At 49.8% G+C, this 19136-nt stretch overlaps 3 protein-coding genes across 17 annotated transcripts in view; 2 read left to right on the plus strand and 1 right to left on the minus strand.

Annotated features, from left to right (window-relative positions):
- The window catches only part of GLB1L (galactosidase beta 1 like), a 12269-nt gene extending 3660 nt beyond the window's left edge, over window positions 1-8609 (plus strand). The window contains exons 2-17 of one of the 3 annotated variants that reach the window (XM_017856754.1): window positions 447-576; window positions 757-923; window positions 1153-1303; window positions 1484-1544; window positions 4929-5023; window positions 5120-5294; window positions 5381-5439; window positions 5533-5654; window positions 5764-5804; window positions 6001-6119; window positions 6432-6506; window positions 6627-6716; window positions 6843-6956; window positions 7246-7377; window positions 7476-7691; window positions 7853-8609. In XM_017856754.1, coding sequence (XP_017712243.1) covers window positions 505-576; window positions 757-923; window positions 1153-1303; window positions 1484-1544; window positions 4929-5023; window positions 5120-5294; window positions 5381-5439; window positions 5533-5654; window positions 5764-5804; window positions 6001-6119; window positions 6432-6506; window positions 6627-6716; window positions 6843-6956; window positions 7246-7377; window positions 7476-7691; window positions 7853-8128 — 1965 coding nt within the window. In that variant the 5' untranslated portion in view covers window positions 447-504 and the 3' untranslated portion in view covers window positions 8129-8609. Of the gene's footprint in view, window positions 1-434; window positions 577-756; window positions 924-1152; window positions 1304-1483; window positions 1545-4928; window positions 5024-5119; window positions 5295-5380; window positions 5440-5532; window positions 5655-5763; window positions 5805-6000; window positions 6120-6431; window positions 6507-6626; window positions 6717-6842; window positions 6957-7245; window positions 7378-7475; window positions 7692-7852 lie in introns of all 3 variants that reach the window. The other 2 variants (XM_017856755.1, XM_017856756.1) reach the window with 2 other exon arrangements.
- Window positions 5687-15441, minus strand: ANKZF1 (ankyrin repeat and zinc finger peptidyl tRNA hydrolase 1). Of its 5 annotated transcripts, none has more exons than XM_017856752.1 (14): window positions 15303-15441; window positions 14798-14975; window positions 13157-13269; window positions 12833-12935; window positions 12512-12705; window positions 12013-12125; window positions 11771-11918; window positions 11261-11489; window positions 10916-11071; window positions 9894-10380; window positions 9621-9732; window positions 9331-9498; window positions 9112-9197; window positions 5687-5821 (listed from the first exon to the last, which is right to left on the minus strand). In XM_017856752.1, the coding sequence occupies exons 2-14, from the start codon at window positions 14943-14945 to the stop codon at window positions 5755-5757; spliced, it is 2124 nt and encodes a 707-aa protein (XP_017712241.1). In that variant the 5' UTR covers window positions 14946-14975; window positions 15303-15441; the 3' UTR covers window positions 5687-5754. The 5 variants fall into 5 exon arrangements, with proteins under 5 accessions (XP_017712241.1, XP_017712237.1, XP_017712242.1 ...); XM_017856748.1 differs by lacking the exon at window positions 5687-5821 and adding an exon at window positions 8541-8888; XM_017856753.1 differs by lacking the exon at window positions 5687-5821 and adding an exon at window positions 8541-8888 and having other exon boundaries at window positions 14853-14975; window positions 15303-15438.
- A 49-nt stretch (window positions 15442-15490) lies between these two features.
- ATG9A (autophagy related 9A) overlaps window positions 15491-19136 on the plus strand; it is a 10514-nt gene continuing 6868 nt past the window's right edge. The window contains exons 1-6 of one of the 9 annotated variants that reach the window (XM_017856741.1): window positions 15568-15663; window positions 16023-16187; window positions 16709-16760; window positions 17144-17275; window positions 17384-17427; window positions 18286-18350. In XM_017856741.1, the coding sequence (XP_017712230.1) occupies window positions 17173-17275; window positions 17384-17427; window positions 18286-18350 (212 nt within the window). In that variant the 5' untranslated portion in view covers window positions 15568-15663; window positions 16023-16187; window positions 16709-16760; window positions 17144-17172. The other 8 variants (XM_017856743.1, XM_017856739.1, XM_017856744.1 and 5 more) reach the window with 8 other exon arrangements.

The following is a 19136-nucleotide window of genomic DNA, read 5'->3' on the forward strand; positions in this document are numbered from 1 at the left end:
TAGTAGAGACGGGGTTTCACCGTGTTAGCCAGGATGGTCTCGATCTCCTGACCTCGTGATCCGCCCGTCTCAGCCTCCCAAAGTGCTGAGATTACAGGCTTGAGCCACCGCGCCCGGCCTCTTTGTATTTTTAGTAGAGACAGGGTTTCGCCCTGTTGGCCAAGCTGGTCTTGAACTCCTGACCTCAAGTGATCCACCCGCCTCGGCCTCCCAAAGTTTTGGGATTACAGGCGTGAGCCATCGCGCCCAGCCAGATTCTCCAGTTCTAACAAGCTCCCAGGTGACATTGATGAAGCTGGTTCGTGAACTGCACTTTAACATGATGTAGTGGATTTTACAAACTAGTAGAGTAAGGGGGTGGCTGCAGGCTGGAGAGGAAGTCCAGGCTAACCGCCTGGCAACTTGAGGTGATCTCCGCCCCCTTGCTCGCTGAGGTTCCCTCCCAGGAATCCGACACGTGACGGTCTGTCCGCCGTCTCAGTCTAGAGGAGCACTGTAAGCGCCATGGCTCCCAAGAAGCTGTCCTGCCTTCGCTCCCTGCTGCTGCCGCTCAGCCTGACGCTACTGCTGCCCCAGGTAAGATGAGGCGGGGAACCAGCCGGCCGGGTGCGGTGACGCGGGATCAGATCCAGCGGATGAGAGAAAGTCCAAAGTAACAACCAAACAACCCGCAGGGGTAGTTCCATCTCCTCCGCTCTTGACAGGCGCGACCCTCGACCCAGGCCTCTGCTGAGCAGCGTCTCTTTCTCTTTGTAGGCAGACACTCGGTCGTTCATAGTGGATCGGGATCATGACAGGTTTCTCCTAGACGGGGCCCCGTTCCGCTATGTATCGGGCAGCCTGCACTACTTTCGGGTACCGCGGGTGCTTTGGGCCGACCGGCTTTTGAAGATGCGATGGAGCGGCCTCAACGCCATACAGTTGTAAGAAGTGCTCGCAAGAGCCGTGGAGGGATGGGATCTACTCTTTCTACCGCCCCCTTAGAAAGGAGGTCGGGACAGGAAGACTGCCAGGACTCCTAGGCCAAGGGTGGGAAAGAGCAGGCCAGGACCTCCTTCCAACTGCTTCCTGGAGATTCCCTGCAAGGCCTGAGCCCTTAGGCCTCCCTGGCGTCTCTCCACCTTGGGCCCTATTAACCTTTTCCTTTCTCAGTTATGTGCCCTGGAACTACCACGAGCCACAGCCTGGGGTCTATAACTTTAATGGCAGCCGGGACCTCATTGCCTTTCTGAATGAGGCAGCTCTAGCGAACCTTTTGGTCATACTGAGACCAGGACCTTACATCTGTGCAGAGTGGGAGATGGTGAGTTAGCTGGAGAAGGGTTAGAACCAGTTATGCTTGTGCAGTTCCTAGACTATTCCCATCTGCCCACACCCTAGGGCCATCTCCAGCACTATACTCAATTCCTTCCCTTCCTACCATCCCCACCACACCCCAAAACAAAACCTACATGCTTCTTTGTTCTCTTTATGTTTGTCTCAGGGGGGTCTCCCATCCTGGTTGCTTCGAAAACCTGAAATTCATCTGAGAACCTCAGATCCAGGTGAGTTGAGACAAAAGATATAATACAGAGGCAAGTAAATAAAAAGGGCCATTTGGGTGCCAAAAGCAGAAGACACCATTCCCAAATTGGAGGTCATCATTCATTTACCAAGTGTTTCCGTCATACCCAGCAGGATGCTAGAAACTGGGGACCAGACAGACCCCATCTTTGTGCTGTAGAGCTTATAATATAGTGGAAGAAACTGATTAAAAAAAAAAAAAAAAAAAATGGCTGGGGGCGGTGGCTCATGCCTGTAATCCCAGCACTTTCGGAGGCCGAGGCGGGTGGATGACCTGAGGTCAGGAGTTTGAGACCCACCTGGCCAACATGGCAAAATGCCATCTCTACTAAAAATACAAAAAATCGGCTGGGCGAGGTGGTGGGTGCCTGTAATCCCAGCTACTTGGGAGGCTGAGGCAGGAGAATCGCTTGGGCCCAGGGATTGGAGGTTGCAGTGAGTCGAGATGGAGCAACTACACTCTAGCCTGGGTGACAGATCGAAAAGACTTTATCTCAAAAAAATAGAAAATCCTATCAGCTGTATCGTCACAAACATTAAATTTAAGTGCTTTTTATCACCCCCATTGCCTCCACCCTGGTCCAAAACATCTCTCTCAGCTGGCTTATTTTATAGCTTCCTAACTGGTTTCCCTTGTTTGCCCTCTCTCCCATACAATCTGTTCTCAGTAGAGCAGCCAGTGTGATCCTGTTCAAATATAAGTTTAAAGATACGTCTCAGATCTTGTCATTTCTCTGCTTAAACCTCTCCAGTAGATTCTCATCTCATTCTTAAGGAATGACCTTAACGACCTTGCTTTGTCACCCAGGCTAATTTATGGAATTAAGGAACCATAAATTCCTTAATGTGGTAGGTCCTACGCAATTGACCCCAGTCACCTCCTCGACATTATTGCTCTTCTCGCCCATGTTCACTCTGCTCCAGCCACAGTGGCCTCATTGCTGTTCTTCAGACCCACCAGGCCTTGGGCTTTGAGGCCTTTGCATGTGGTACTCCTTCATCACAAGCTTCCTGCAGAAGTCACCTTGGGGAGGCCTTCCTGGTTTCTCTTTGCTCTCTCTATACACACATATATATAAAATTTTTATTTTTTTTTGAGACAGAGTCTTGCTCTGTTGCCCAGAGTGCAGTCACGTGACCCTGGCTCTCTGCAATCTCCGACTGCCAGTTTCAAGTGATTCTTCTGCCTCAGCCTCCCGAGTAACTGGGATTGCAGGCACCTACTACCTTGCCCGACAATTTTTTGTGTTTTAGTAGGACAGGTTTTCGCCTGTTTGGCCAGGAGGGTCTCAAACTCTGACTTCGGGTCATCCACCCCCGTCTTGGCCCCGTAAGTGCTGGAAATTACGGACATGAGCCACCACCCTGCCACTCCCCTCCTATATTTTAGGCTCCCCATATTACACCATTTTTTTGTTTTGAGATGGAGTTTTTGCTCTGATTGCCCAGGATGGGAGTGCAGTGGTGCAGTGTCAGCTCACTGCAACCTCTGCCTTCCCGGGTTCAGTGATTTCCTGCCTCAGCCTCCTGAAGTGCTGGGATTACAGGCACACACCACCATGGCCAGCTAATTTTTTTGTATTTTTAGTAGAGACAGGGTTTCACCTATGTTGGCCAGGGATGGCCTCAATCTGTTACCTTGTGATCTGCCTGCCTCAGCCTCCAAAGTGCTGGGATTACAGGCATGCAGCCCGCTGCGCCCAGGCATTACCCTGTATTTTATCCTCCTTCCTTGCATAGGGAACAATATTTTTATTTTATGTTTTATATTTTTCTTTTGAGATGGATCTTGCTTATTTGTCACCAGGCTAGAGTGCGATGGCAATGAGGTAATCTCACACAGCCTCTTGCCTTCCCGATATAGCCAATTCTCTTGTCTCAGCCTCCTGAAGTGGCTGGGGCTACAGGTGCATGCCCCACCATGCCAGGCAACTTTTGTATTTTTTAAGTAGAGACGGCATTTTGCCGTTTTGGCCAGGCAGGCTCAAACTCCTGACCTCAGGTGATCCATCACCTCAGCCTCCCAAAATACTGGGATTCCAGGCATAAGCCACCATTGCCAAGGCCATGTCTTTTTTTTTTTTTTTTTTAAGAGACAGGGATTGGCCAGGCGCCGGTGGCTCAAGCCTGTAATCCCAGCATTTGGGAGGCGAGGTACGGGTGGATCACGAGGTCAGTAGAATCGAGGACCATCCTGGCTAACATGGTGAAACCCCGTCTCTACCAAAAAATCAAAAACAGCCAGGCGAGGTGGCGGGCACCTGTAGTCCCAGCTACTCGTGGAGGCTGAGGCAGGAGAATGGCGTAAACCTGGGAGGCGGAGCTTGCAGTGAGGCTGAGATCCGGCCACTGCACTCCAGCTCTGGGCAACAGAGCGAGACTCCGTCTCAAAAAAAAAAAAAGAGACAGGGTTTCACCATGTTGTCCCACTGGTCTCAAACTCCTGGGCTCAAGTGATCCACCTGCCTCAGAGTCCCAGAGTGCTGGGATTGCAGGTGTGAGCCACCACACTCAGCCAGGAATAGAATATTTTAAATTATTGTGTGCATGAAGCAAAGTTTGTGCACATTGAACCATCAGAAGTTAAAGGGTCAGATGTGGAATTTTCCACTTGTAGTATCATGTTGATGCTCAAAAATTTCAAATTTTGGAGCATTTTAAATTTCAGATTAAGGGTACTCAACCTATATAATAATGTTTTAATTGCTTATTTAAATCACCTGCATTATCAGTTACATCATTCTACATTTCCGTGAATTCCCATACTTTGTACCAATCTCAGGTATAAGTTGATTACATAATAATAGCTCTAGGCTATGTATTTAACATTTTTCTTATGTTTATTTTTTGTGTAGATACCATTAAATTCACATAAGCATCTTACTTTTTTTTTTTTTTTGAGACAGAGTCTCACTCTGTCGCCCAGGCTGGAGTGCAGTGGCGCAATCCCCACTCACTGCAACCTCCACCTCCCGGGTTCAAGTGATTCTCCTGCCTCAGCCTCCAGAGTAGCCGGGATTACAGGTGCCCACCACCACACCTGGCTAATTTTTTGTTGTATTTTTAGTAGAGACGGGGTTTCACTATGTTGGCCAGGCTGGTCTTGAACTCCTGATCTCGTGATCCGCCCGCCTCGGTCTCCCAAAGTGTTGGGATTACAGGCATGAGCAACCATGCCCAGCCTACATTTGTTTTTAAGAGACACTACTTTAAGCTTAGTTTCCTATGTTCAAATTTCATTGACAGGCAAATATACAAGGTGCTTAGGGTTAGGAATTTCTTGACAAGAGTCATTGCTTCCCATATTTAGTGGTGAGCAAGTGTGATGGTAGCCCCTAACGCAGAAGCTCTGCTCCTTCTTTTAGACTTCCTTGCCGCAGTAGACTCCTGGTTCAAGGTCTTGCTGCCCAAGATATATCCATGGCTTTACCACAATGGGGGCAACATCATTAGCATTCAGGTACAAAGGGGAAGTGACTGGGGCAGGGGAAAGAGGTACAAGGGGTCCTTGACCTCAATCCCATAGCTGGGTTCCACTTTCCCTCCCCTCTGGCAGGTGGAGAATGAATACGGTAGCTACGGAGCCTGTGACTTCAGTTACATGAGGCACTTGGCTGGACTCTTCCGTGCACTACTAGGAGAAAAGATCTTGCTCTTCACCACAGATGGGCCTGAAGGACTCAAGTGTGGCTCCCTCCAGGGACTCTATACCACTGTAGATTTTGGCCCAGGTCTCAAGCAAGGGCTGGGAGTGGAGTCTGGGGAAGTGACACCTCTTCCACGATATTTATCTTTTTCTTTTGCCTCCTTTTCACAGCTGACAACATGACCAAAATCTTTACCCTGCTTCGGAAGTATGAACCCCATGGGCCATTGGTGAGGGGCCAGAGGAGAATCAGGGAATCAGGGATAGGAATGGGTCCAGCTTAGTTCCATCTCACTCACAGCTTCTTTCATTTCACACTCTAGGTAAACTCTGAGTACTACACAGGCTGGCTGGATTACTGGGGCCAGAATCACTCCACAAGGTCTGTGTCAGCTGTAACCAAAGGACTAGAGAACATGCTCAAGTTGGGAGCCAGTGTGAACATGTAAGTAAAGACACTGGGGGCAATATGAATCTGCAGCTGGGAGTTGGGGATGAAAGTTAAGATTCAGTGAGTCAGCTTTTACCTGTTCCCCCACCCTCTCTCACTTCAGGTACATGTTCCATGGAGGTACCAACTTTGGATATTGGAATGGTGAGTCCAGATGGTCCCTGGGATGGAAGCAGGGAGGTAAGAAGGAATTAGAATCTAAGGGCCAGGTGGATTAGGATGTCTAGAAGCTGAATATGGCCACCACTGCCCCCTCTGATGGCAAAATTCTCTGCATGAAATATGCTTAGTAGTGCCTGTCATCTGAAATACATGTTGAATTAAATTGACTCAACTTCAGGTGCCGATAAGAAGGGACGCTTCCTTTCAATTACTACCAGCTATGACTATGATGCACCTATATCTGAAGCAGGGGACCCCACACCTAAGCTTTTTGCTCTTCGAGATGTCATCAGCAAGGTACCCTACCACTTCATTAAGCTCCAAAGGCTTTTATTAATTTGGAGGAAGGGAGTGCCCACATTGTAAAGGGATCCCATAAATTGGTGGTTATTGTCTGGGCCACAGAGCCCTCTGAGCATCCCACTGAGGCATTTCCCATTCACCCAAATGGAAATATGTGTGAAGACACACAGGTGTGCAAAATTACTGAGCCTCCATGACCCCTGAAGCTCTTCCCTGGGCCCCAGGTTAGGAACTTTGCCCTAGAGTCTTGGAATAGGTATTGTTTTCTGTGGTTTTCCTATGGCTCCTGAGAGAATTTGGGCTCAGTTCCAGGAAGTTCCTTTGGGACCTGTACCTCCCCCCAGCCCCAAGATGATGCTTGGACCTTTGACTCTGCACCTGGTAAGTTCCTCCACATCTTTTCTCTAATACCACACCTATTTTTTCTAGCTAGCCTATTCTTTCTTGTCCTCTATCCAGAAACTTCCCTGATATTCTCATTCTTCTCCCTTATTCTAATAGGTTGGGCATTTGCTGGCTTTCCTAGACTTGTTATGCCCTGGTGGGCCCATTCATTCAATCTTGCCAATGACCTTTGAGGCTGTCAAGCAGGTAAGGCATAAACCCACATCTGGTGGAGAAGACAACCTCCCTCAACAGCTACAGCCAAAAGTTCCTTGGCTATAGCCACAGTGTCCTATTTCTGTTTGTCTGAAGTACTCATTCTTCCATACCCAGGACCGTGGCTTCATGTTGTACCGAAACTATATGACCCATACCATTTTTGAACCAACACCATTCTGGGTGCCAAATAATGGAGTCCATGATCGTGCCTATGTGATGGTGGATGGGGTGAGAACCTAATTCCAGGCCGCAAGCCCCAAACTCCTCCCTTCCCCAGGAAGCATTAGCCTTAAGTTCCCCATATTTACACTTTTCCATCTGCCTGCTCTCATTTGCAGAGGGTTCCAGGGATAAGCTGGGATGAGGAAGAGTTTGATTAAGGATAGAGTTCTAGAATAGATGGGTGATAGATGGCTACATTCTCTCTGCCCTCCAAATAAGTATCCTAATGTGGTTTCCTATGCAGTGGCTAAGAGCTAATGCTGAGCCTTGCTCCTATCCTATCTCCTATCCACAGGTGTTCCAGGGTGTTTTGGAGCGAAATATGAGAGACAAACTACTTTTGACAGGGAAAGTGGGGTCCAAACTGGATATCTTGGTGGAGAATATGGGGAGGCTCAGTTTTGGGTCTAACAGCAGTGACTTCAAGGTGAGCTAGCTTTGCCTAGTTACATCCCAGGGCTTGATTAAGGATAGCTTGGCCTCAAAGCTTAGTGAATGATGACTTTTCATTTTCCTTCCCTACAGGGCCTGTTGGAGCCACCAATTCTGGGGCAAACAATCCTTACCCAGTGGATGATGTTCCCTCTGAAAATTGATAACCTTGTAAAGTGGTGGTTTCCCCTCCAGTTGCCAAAATGGCCATATCCTCAAGCTCCTTCTGGCCCCACATTCTACTCCAAAACATTTCCAATTTTAGGCTCAGTTGGGGACACATTTCTACATCTACCTGGATGGACCAAGGTATTGCTAATGGTGGTGGTTTGGGTAGCAGGGAGGTAAAAGAGAAAAATCACAGGAGGGGAGCAGAAAGTATCCTCTGATTAGAAACCCAAAAGGGTATGATTCTACCCCTGAAGAGCTGACCCTTTCTTTTCCCCTCTTTCCTGCTCCCTATTCCCCAGGGCCAAATCTGGATCAATGGATTTAACTTGGGCCGGTACTGGACAAAGCAGGGGCCACAACAGACCCTCTACGTGCCAAGATTCCTGCTGTTTCCTAGGGGAGCCCTCAACAAAATCACATTGCTGGAACTAGAAAATGTACCTCCCCAGCCCCAAGTCCAATTTTTGGATAAGCCTATCCTCAATAGCACTAGTACTTTGCACAGGACACATACCAATTCCCTTTCAGCTGATACACTGAGTGCCTCTGAACCAATGGAGTTAAGTGGACACTGAAAGAAAGGTAGGCCGGGTGTGGTGGCTCACGCCTATAATCCCAGCACTTTGGGAGGCTGAGACGGGTGGATCACCTGAGGTCAGGAGTTCAAGACCAGCCTGGCCAACATGGTGAAACCCCGTCTCCACTAAAAATACAAAAATTAGCCGGGTGTGAGGGTGGGCTGCTTGTAATCCCAGCTACTTGGGAAGCTGAGGCAGGAGAATTGCTTGAACCCAGGAGGCGGAGGTTGCCGTGAGTGGAGATCGTGCCACTGCACTCCAGCCTGGGTGACAGTGAGACTCCATCTCAAAAAAAAAAAAAAAAAAAAAAAAAGAAAGGTAACCCTTGGACCTGGGACATGGAGTGGGCAGGATCCCTTGGTGCTGGCCACAGTGACCATAAGGAATTAAAGGCCACAATGCCTCTGAATGTAAGTACAAGCACACATTCCTTGCCAAACTTTATTGTGATTAAAGTTCCAGAGACAGTACCAGCTCCACATGCCTCTGTGGCCCTGTCTTTGCCCTGGTTCCCGAGTGTCCTTCACCCCTATCTTCCAAATAACCTCTGGTTTCATGGGGATGAGAAAACCTAGGGCTGTTGTGAATGTGCCCTCAGGTCCCTGAGTTGGCCCCAGGTAGAGCTGTAAGAGATCAGGAAGAGGGCCTCCCTGCCTGACGGCGATGATCCTGGAGGCAACGTGTGGAGCAGAAAGAGAAGTCGAGGTAGTGAAAGGGAGTGAGGCCTTGGAGGGATGCCCCACAACTCCAGCAGCGTCTGAACAAGAGGAAGAAAAATGGCTGGACAGGTACCCCAGAAACTTTCCAATCCACGCTCTCCCCATCCCTCCTCCTGCCATTTCTGTTTTCACTGCAGCATCTGCCAGAAACATCTCAAATCTCCTCAATAACCCTTCTGAATACTGTGCAGGCACTCATTTCACCCCCAATGGTCCCTGCAACATTACAGTACACCCACTCCCTCATCCCCCACCCCATACCGAGTATTGACGATTGCAGAGTCAGGGATTGGAGGGGTAGGGGCTCCCAACTGGGCAGCGAGTCGGCGATCTGCAGCCAGAGCTCTCTGAGGGAGACAAGTTGTGTTAAGAACAAGGCCCCAGTGGTGAGTAGAGCACCAAGAGGTGACAGCTGCAAGCTGGGGAAGGGGCTAGACCTCTAGGAAGCCTTTCCATGGACAAGAGAACCTCCAGTCTCACCTTCTCTTGGTCACTGAGGGCGGCAAATCGCCGCTGCTCTTCTCGTTCACGCTCCTCCTGCTCCTGCTGCCTCCGCTGCTGTTCCTCCCGTTGCCGCCGGGCTGCCTTCTGCTCCCTTTTCCGTGTAGCCTGCCGTGCCTCCATTTCTGGTGTCAATGGTCCTGGCACCTGGAGGATTTCAAATATAAGACCCTATAAGCTCTCCTTGGTAAAACTGCAAGAATTAGAAAGGATCTAGCCAGGAACAGTGATGCCTTCCCACTCTGCTCGTCCTTCCTATTCCAGCTGACCTGAGCCTTGTTGTAATCATAGGCATCTGGATTCTTCTCCATGAACCTTCGGAACTCATTACGTGTTGATTTGTCAGCCGCAACAGTATAAGGTGGCCGGGCCCGAGAGTCCCTAGGTGCAAAAACTCCAAAAATGGGTTTAACTTGCCTCCTACCTTTCCTAACATCACCCAACCAGATCAAGAGAATATTGTCAAGTAGCCAGTGCCAACTTTAACCTCCAAATTATCCTCTCTATACCCAAAATGACTCAGGATAGGGACCTTTACTCACTGCACAGTGGGGTCGGCACCTGCTTCCAGCAGCAGACGAACCACTGAGCCTCTGCCAGCTGCAGCTGCTGCATGCAGGAGAGTAAAGCCACCGGAGCCCAAGGGGGCACTGAGCAGAGACAGAATTCCAGCGTCTGCAGGGCTGGGTGTTAGCTGGAGCTTCAGCACTCCAAAATCTCCAGCTCGGCAAGCAGCAAGCAGTGCATCCCAGGGCTCTCGCTGACCAGGGGCTTTGGCCTCATCCAGCAAAGGACCCAAGGGGGCTGCAACTGCCTGGGATGACTGTGTGGAAGGCTCATCTTCTTGAGGTTGCTGGAGAAGAACCCGATGTGCCCCAGCCTCCTGGTCTCGGCTTTTCTCCTTCTTATTCCTTTTTCTCCTTCTCCGCTTGGGCAATACTTCAGACTCACGAAGATCCAGAGTCCCCACAGTCAACTCCACTAACTCCAACTCTACCTGAAAGCCATCTTCTCCCTCCGACCCTGAACCTAGGGAAAAACCTGACATGTGAAATCCATCTAGGGAGTACTCAGAGGGTGGAAGCAGATGCATAAGAATGAAAGCCTGAAATGAAATTGTTTTTGTCACCCAGATAAAGTAGCACATCAAGAGTTGAGTCCATTATATCACATGCAGAAATGAGACTCTCAGCCCAGACAAGAACAAGTCGCTGGACTCTCCCTGTGAGCAGCCTTAGGATGCTACACAATAGAGGAAAACATGGAAGCAGCCCTCAGTCTCAAACCACAGCATCCAATCAAAGATAAACTATGTGAGATCCATGCAACACATCCACGCATCTGCTCCACGCGAAGACTTTCTTAGCTCTGGGGAAACATCCATAACAAAAGAGATAATAGATTTGGAAAGGTCACTAAACATGTCTCAGCAATTGCTAAGATACAGACACTGTGTGGGTGTGTGTTTAAATAAGGAAATGGGTCAGTTATGAGAGTAGGGAATTTGCCACTGCATTTTTAGGACAGAAACTCAGATCTGACAGTTGCCAGATAGTAATCAAACCCTGTTTGGGAGATTCCTCATTCTGCCCAAGTGCTTCCTTTTCATCACTGCAGATCTTTCTTATTTCTTCCTCAGTAGGCTTCTTTCTCTCCTCTCTTACTGTTTTCCAGTGTGTCTGAGGTAAGTGCAGTCTGACTGCTTCCCGAGGGTCATCTTCTGCCATAAAACAAAAGATCTTTCTCAACCTTATCTGAGGAGAAGCTAGTGGAGATTTCTCTCAATGCAGATGTAGCTGGGCTGCAGTGCAAGGCTTAGAAAGTCCTCTGGATATACCAATGAGAATGGAGGCTTACGTTGGAGAGAACAGGAAGGTCTAGGGAATTGGGATCTGGAGCAAAGGCTCACCATAGACATGCAAAGTGGTCAGCTTATGGAGCACACGCTGTAGCTCTTGGAAGGTGGGTCTGCGGGTGGCGAGGGGGATATCCCAAAGTCGGGGATCCCCCCTTTGCAGGGGTGCCCCCTTGCCTCCAAAGAACAAAGACCGGCCAGAGCGGGGAGCACGCAACAGTATTGTACCAGCCTCCTCCAGCGCCTTAGCCCAGCCTGGCCCTGCCAGCAGGTCACGAACATCCTAGAAAAGAGAGTAACTCAGTCCTGCATACCTTCACTTGGTATTTTTAAATCTCCAACTAAAAAAACGGCCCACAGAAGTGCAAGGAGTGGAAAGTAGAGGATAACACGGAGAAACAATGAGAGGACTAAGGCTCCTGGGGAATCCCTCATCTACCTTTGTCTACCTATAATGAAAATTGGAAGGATATGAGTCAAAAACCTTCCTACTTAACAGTGAGTTGAACTGAGATGCAAAAAGAGTATGGATCCGTACCACCAGAGCTAAAAGGCTTAACTCACCTTATATAGTGTGGCTTCATTGTAGCGTCTCAGGTTGGCTCCAGCAGAGCGTGATGGCCCACCCCGGGCATCCCGAAGCCCCTGGGCTGTGCCTCGCTTGGCCCGCACCGTATAGCGGTGAAAGGTTTTGTGTGTCACCACTTCTCTTCTGTAGACAGCACAGGCTCAGTACTGGAGACCAGCTGGTGCTCCCTAGCTAACAGGATCCACTCCATCCTCACCCCCATGCAGCACCCTCTCACCCTTGAAATATGGCACCAGCAAAGTGCCCAGCTGCAGCCATGAGCACCACACAGTCTCTGGGACCTCTACTTTGCAGGTTCTGTAGCAGCAGTTCTGCCTCTCCTGGGGGATCCTTGATGACAGAGAAGCATCAGAAACATATCTGTTGCATTCACTGAGAGCAAGAAACCAAGGGCCAATTTTCACATACATTATTTCATTTAATATTACCACCCTGAGACTTGTTTCCATTTGACAAACAAGGAAATCTGAGGCTTGGAGAGGTAGTTAAGATGAAGTGGTAGAATCACAATTCAAACCTAAATTGGTTGGTTTCCAAACTTAATTCCCTTAAACTTAAAATTCAGGCCAGTTTCAATCCAAAACTATGTTGTCAAGCGTGATACCCACACCCAACAGGAAGGAAAAGAAGCAGGGAGAAATGCACTAGGCTAAGTAAAATCTAGGCTGGGTGTATAAAAAGCTGGGGTTAGCCATACAACCTGTACTGTCACTTGCCTGATGAGGGCCTAGGACACAGCGGTAGGCATAAAGAAACTGGCCCTGGGCATTCTGGAAAAGAACCCGATGAGGGAAAAAGCCTTGGGGTTGGCTAAACTTCTCAAATGTAGCCCTCTCCTGATCCAGTGTCTGCAAGTCCTCCTCACTGGCTGAGTCTGAGTCTTCTGATCCCGAGATGCTGGAAAGATCTCCTGAGGACAGACAACATGAGATACATAAGTTTGGTACCCCATCTTTGTTCTTTGCTCAAACTCTAAACTAGTGCTTTCTTATACCTCCATGTCCTACTCCTACATAGGTCCCCCTACCAGTCATCACCTGTGGAGCTCTGCTTTTCAAAGTCCAGGGCAGACAGGAGAGGCTTGTCCTTGAGACGTTGCTTTAGGTTAAACCGATGCCAGTCAAGCTTATAATGTTCCCTCTAGTACAAAAACAAAGAGTGAAATAAAGGTAGAAATATGCCCCAGCCTGGCCTTGTGTACTGGCCAAGACCAGTTATAGAATTCTAGGAAGTACGACCAGGTAACACCAACTGCCTCAGTCAAAGCATGGACCTTTATGAAGACAAATCAAATGTCTACCTCTCCACACCCACCATTACACTTTTGCTTCTAACATCTAGTTCTGCACCTGACCTATTACCTGTTCTTGGTGGTTCTGGAAGGTTTGGTCACAGGATGAACAGAATAACTTGTCTGAAATATCCACAGGACCCTGGAGTAGCTTTCTTTCTGGGCTTTCTCTCTCCCCTGAGCCTAAATAAGGGAAGAGGAATTAGACATAGAAAGGGAGCCCAAATCCACAGTGACAAGAATTATATTCAGTGTGTGATATACAAAGCAGAGGAGGATACAAGAGATGGCATGATACTGCCTTCAAGGAATTTACACTCTAGTAGTCTTGAAATAAACAGTACAGCAATCACTTAATGCAATAAACATGCTTCTGAAAAGATGTATGTAAAATGAATGGAAATAAAATTGGCCAGACGCAGTGGCTCACGCCTGTAATCCCAGCACTTTGGGAGGCTGAGGCGGACAGATCAGGAAGTCAGGAGATCGAGACCATCCTGGCTAACACGGTGAAACCCCGTCTCTACTAAAAATACAAAAAATTAGCCAGGCTTAGTGGCAGGCGCCTGCAGTCCCAGCTACTCAGGAGGCTGAGGCAGGAGAATGGCGTGAACCCGGAGGCGGAGCTTGCAGTGAGCTTGCAGTGAGATTGCGCCACTGCACTCCAGCCTGGGCGACAGAGTGAGACTCTGTCTCAAGAAAAACAAATACATAAAAAATAAAGTAAAATGAATGTAAATAAAAGCTGGCCCTGGGCATTCTGGAAAAGAACCCGATGAGGGTAAAAGCCTTGGGGTCGGTTAAACTTCTCAAATGCAGCCCTCTCCCGGGATCCAGCGAATGCAAGTCCTCCCCACTGGCTGAGTCTGAGTCTGAGTCTTCTCTAATTTAAATTAGCCAAACAGATTGTTTAGGCGAATCCTAAAGAAAATAATTTCGGTTCAGTTTAAAATTATTTTAACTGAACAAAACCACTTCCCAAATGCTATTTTTTAAAGTTTACATTTCCAATTAGTGTACAGTTTGTCTAAGAAGAGGTGCAAGAAAAGATTTAGCCAAACTAGAGTTACACAGAACAGGCCCGACACGGTGGCTCAGGCCTGTAATCTCAGCACTGTGGGAGGCTGACACAGGCAGATCACTTGAGGCCAGGAGTTTGAGACTAGCCTGGCCAACATGGTGAAACCCCATCTCTACTAAAAATACAGTAATTAGCTGGGCGTGGTGGTGCGGGCCTGTAGTCCCAGCTACTCGGGAGGCTGAGGCAGGAGAATCACTTGAACCCGGGAGGCGGAGATTACAGTGGGCGGAAATCCTGCCACTGCACTCCAGCCTGGGCGACAGGGCAAGACTCTAAAAAATTAAAGCTATACAAAACAAATAATACATTGTTTTATATTCAGCAAAAAGGAATAATTTGAGTGGGGCCCGGTTAAATGTGGAATATATCTGACAACTTTATCTCTACAAAGTTTAAAATGTTTTTGAAGGGAATGGTGTTAACGTGAGGAGACATACGCGATGGCAAAAAGACTTGTTTGAAAACAAGGGCTGTGCTGGAAATTACCCAGAGATTAAGTTAATTTAATCAAGCAGAAAGATAAATCAACTGGTCTCCTAAGCTCGGGAGTACCAATAAGAATGTGTTCCCTGAACGAGCAATACGCTCTAAGGAGCCCTGTCACGTTTCACATGAAACCTTCCCGGATACCTGAACAGGAAGTTCGCGGAGCCCGGGCCAGAGCCTCCCCAGGCGCGTGGCTCACCAAGCTCAGGCCCTGAAGGACCGGAGCATCCGCACTGAGGTCAAACAGGGAGATCGACGCAGGAGCCTGGGCTGCATCTGGAGCCGGCGACATGGCTGAGCAGAAATTACTTAGCAGCAGCTCCTGGAGTAGAAAGCTTGTCAGAAACAGAGCTCCTGCAAACGAGATCCTACTGCTGCGTCTCCTGCCTGCCTGACTTCGTTTCTCCTGCACCGCAAGGCTTCTCGTCCCTCATCCTGCTACCAGCTGTGAGATGAATACCTTGACCCCAGTCCGGTTTCTCAAACCCCCAGGCTCGGCCCACAAAAGAATGAAATGGGCATCCAGCTCCCAAATCGAGTCCAACAGAGTTAAACATCACTGAGGTTGCCTAGCCGAACTTTCTTCGGTACCCATGCGACCAGCAATGACTGGCCCGCGTAAACTCGCCCACGCCCTTAGAAGCCGCACCAACCGTCCCGAGAGCTGAGCGGCACGCAAGTCCTCAAGTCGACAGCCGGATTTCTGCAGCACAACAATCACCGTCACTACGGAGCAGCGAAGAGGACAACCGGCGGCGTCCGCACCTGAGCCCCGCCCCACGTACAGCACACTATTGGGCCGCTGATTGTCCGAGACCCGCCTCGAGCCTTTAGTCTCGTCCCTGAAGCCGAGAATTGGCAGTTGTGTCTCCACCCCCCGTGCTTATTGGCCAGCCTGGCTGCGGGTGACAGTGAGTGGCAGACACCGGGCCTAGCGCTCCGGATCGGGCCGAGCTGAGCCGAGCCGAGCCGGCGGAGCCTCTGGAATCACACGGGTAGCTGTTTCTGAGGTGAGACGTGAGACGGTTATTGGAATCCCAGGGCCCGTGTCTGGCCTTGTCCAAGGGTGCCTGCGGAGCCCTAAGTGAGCTCGCGGCAGGTAACGGGGGAAGGGGCGCCGCTGGCGGGGCGGGGGCGTGCAGCCGGAATGTTTTGATTGCGGGCGCGCGCAGACGAGGGCGCGCGCGGGCGCCGGGGCCGCGCGCAAGGTTGTCCGCTGTTGGGAGCTGCCAGCCCTTGGCCTGGGGCCGGGCGACCCTGGGGCGAAGTGGACTCCGGTCTGCGGTCGCCGCGGCTGGATGTGGGGAGGCAAGCCAGCCCACCCGGGCTATCAGCTGTAGGGCTGACTCGATCCCCGGAACATCCGCAGGAACCCCTGAGCCCAGGCCCAGCCGGCCGGGGCTCCACGGGCCCTGGTCCACACGGACCCTGTGAGTGGTGACTTCCCTGAGGGGCAGGACTCTCACTTGCCCAGGGAATCCCACCGGGGCCAGGCTGGGCCAAGATCCACGGCCCCCGGGGGCTGCACGGACAGGTGAGTACTACGACCATGCCTGGCTCCCAGGACCTAGGGAACCCACAAATTCACCTAGGATCGGGGATCTACACTGACCCAGTCAAGGTTTCCCATCCAGCAGGTTTGCTCACCGGCTGGATCTTTGGTGCTAGGGAAGTAAGAAGAGAGTGACCAGAAAGGTCCTCTTGAGGAAAGACTCTCTTGGGGTTTTGTGGACCCTGAGAAGTATGTCATTTCTGAGGCTAAGGTGGAGCAATGGAGAGATAGTCCAGAGGGGCCCCTGGCCTCAGGTCTGTACCCACTCATTCTCCATGGGGTCCCTAAGTTACTTCTTGAGACTCTGGAGTTGGAACAGTGGCCCTGTTTAGCGCAGCCAGAGGAAGTGCTGGTAGTCCTGGGCTGGAAGGGTGCTTCTTCCTCACTGCAGCCTTCCTGCCCCATGCTTGGCCTCCTCTTCATGGGGTGTGGATGGGTGGGAGGGTGGGGTTCCTTTTTATCCCCACTCCCCACTCTCTGGGGCCTGACATCTTCTCCTCCAGCAGCTGCAGAGCATCGAGGGCTGGAGTGGAGCACATACTGTCCATGGAGCTGGTAGGGCCATGTGCTTTTCTCAAACATTTGTTTGCAAAGTGCTTCCAACCTGCTAGTCTCTTGGGAGACCAGGGTTCCCAAGATGGGTGGGGGAGGGACTTTTCTGTCCGTTAAATAGAAGATGAAACAGCCCCCAACAAAGGGGCAGATTCTGGCTTTGGGCCAGGAAGGCAGCAGTAGACACCCAGACTGGCCAGAGTTAAGGCCCCCCTAGCCCTGAGCTTACTGCCTTCCTTGTGTTACTACTTCTCTGCCTCTGAGCCAAGCAGGCTGGTAGTGGAGACAAAGCCCAAGGGTACTTTCTTACTCCTTTTTGCACTAGGCAGGGCAGCCCGTGGGCAGCAGCTGGAACTGAATCAGGGTCTCTTCTTCCTCATTGGCAGGTGGTCAAGGTGGACAGGGGGTGGTGGTGATGGCGCAGTTTGACACTGAATACCAGCGCCTAGAGGCCTCCTACAGTGATTCACCCCCAGGGGAGGAGGACCTGTTGGTGCACGTCGCTGAGGGGAGCAAGTGTGAGTTCTTGGACATGACAGCCATAGGGAGAGCTGATGGAAGACCATGGAGGGAGCAAGGGGCTTGTGTTCTCCCAGAGCTCTGACATCTCTGTTCCTATCCCACAGCACCGTGGCACCATATTGAAAACCTTGACCTCTTCTTCTCTCGAATATCCTTTTGTGTTTCTGAGTTGGAGCTCTGGGACCTTTAGTGTCTCTCTAAGCCAGGTCTCTGGTGGAAGGTGGGGGTAGGTTTGACTCTAATATCTGGAATGGGGAATGGAGCTCATCCTGAGGCTGAAAGAGGCTGGTGAAATCATCATTAAGTAATGATAGCCCACATTTACCAAGATCTGTTGCCCGTGTCTACTTTGTGGTGTTAATTTGTGGAGCCTTTCTAAGGCTAAGCCTCCATTTTTTTTTTTTTTTTTTTTTTTTTTTTTTTTTTTTTTGAGATTGAGTCTCTGTTGCTGCTAGAGTCCAGGGGCAATCTCAGCTCACTGCAACCTCCACCTGCCGGGTTCAAGCGATTCTCCTGCGTCAGTCTCCCATGTAGCTGGGATTACAGGCACCTACCACGATGCCTGGCTATTTTTTTGTATTTTTCATAGAGACAGGGTTTCACCATTGTTGACAAGGCTGGTCTTGAACCTCCTGACCTCAAGTGATCCACCCGCCTCAGCCTCCCAAAATGTTAGGATTACAGGTGTGAGCCACCACACCCAGCCAAGCCTCGTTTTTGATGGGATGTTAATAATCGTAAAAAGTAACATCTTTTGACTCATTCTGTGTCAGCTCTGTGTTAAATACTTTATATGCATTATCTCAGACCTAATACTCCCATGAGATAAGTGTTATTCATTCCTAATGTGCCACTGTGGACGGACAAAAGTTGAGAGGTTAAGTAACTTGGTAAAGTCACACAGCTAGAAAGTCACAGAGCCAGGACTTAAGCTTGAGTGTGTTGACACCAAAGTCTGTGCTCTTACCTGCTGTCTTTACTGACCACTTTTTCTTAACAATTATACGTTTATAATCTGCACCAGAAGAATGGCTTCACATGTATGCTCATCGGGGAGATCTTTGAGCTCATGTAAGTATAAGAAGGGACAGATGATGTGGTAAAAGAATACGTGTCTTTCCTCTCCTTGCACTCACGCCTGGCCCAACCTGCCAGTACAACTCAGTCCTAGGCTAAAACTTTGTAGACCTCTGTAATTCAGGGACTGGGTGTGGCACCAAAACTTACAGCTTCACCTTTCTTTTTTTTGAGATGGAGTGAGTCTCACTCTGTCGCCCAGGCAGGAGTGCAGTGGTGCGATCTTGGCTCGGTGCAATCTCTGCCTCCCAGGTTCAAGTGATTCTCCTGCCTCAGCCTCCTTAGTAGCTGGGACAACAGGCATGTGCCACCATGCCTGGCTAATTGTTTTTGTATTTTTAGTAGAGATGGGATTTCACCAAGTTGACCAGGCTGGTCTCCAACTCCTGACCTCAGGTTAGGTTATTCACCTACCTCGGCCTCCCAAAGTGCAGGGATTACAGGCATGAGCCACCATGCCCGGCCAAGCTTTCCCACAAGAAAAGCTTTCCAAGGCTTATCTCTTCCGTGAAGAGAACCCAGGTCTTGGTTGGGTGCGGCAGCTTACACCTATAATCCCAGCACTTTGGGAGGCCCTAAAAATACAAAAATTAGCCGGGTGTGGTGGCGCATGCCTGTAGTCCCAGCTTCTTGGGAGGCTGAGGCACAAGAATCACTTGAACCTGGGAGGTGGAGGTTGCAGTGAGCTGAGATTGTGTCACTGCACTGCAGCCCTGGTGACGGAGTGAGACTCTCTCTCAAAAAAAAAAAAAAAAAAAAAAAAAAAAAAAAAAAAAAAAC

The sequence above is a fragment of the Rhinopithecus bieti genome, unplaced genomic scaffold (genome assembly GCF_001698545.2).
Source record: "Rhinopithecus bieti isolate Rb0 unplaced genomic scaffold, ASM169854v2 scaffold_42532, whole genome shotgun sequence".
NCBI classification, from domain to species: Eukaryota; Metazoa; Chordata; class Mammalia; order Primates; family Cercopithecidae; genus Rhinopithecus; species Rhinopithecus bieti.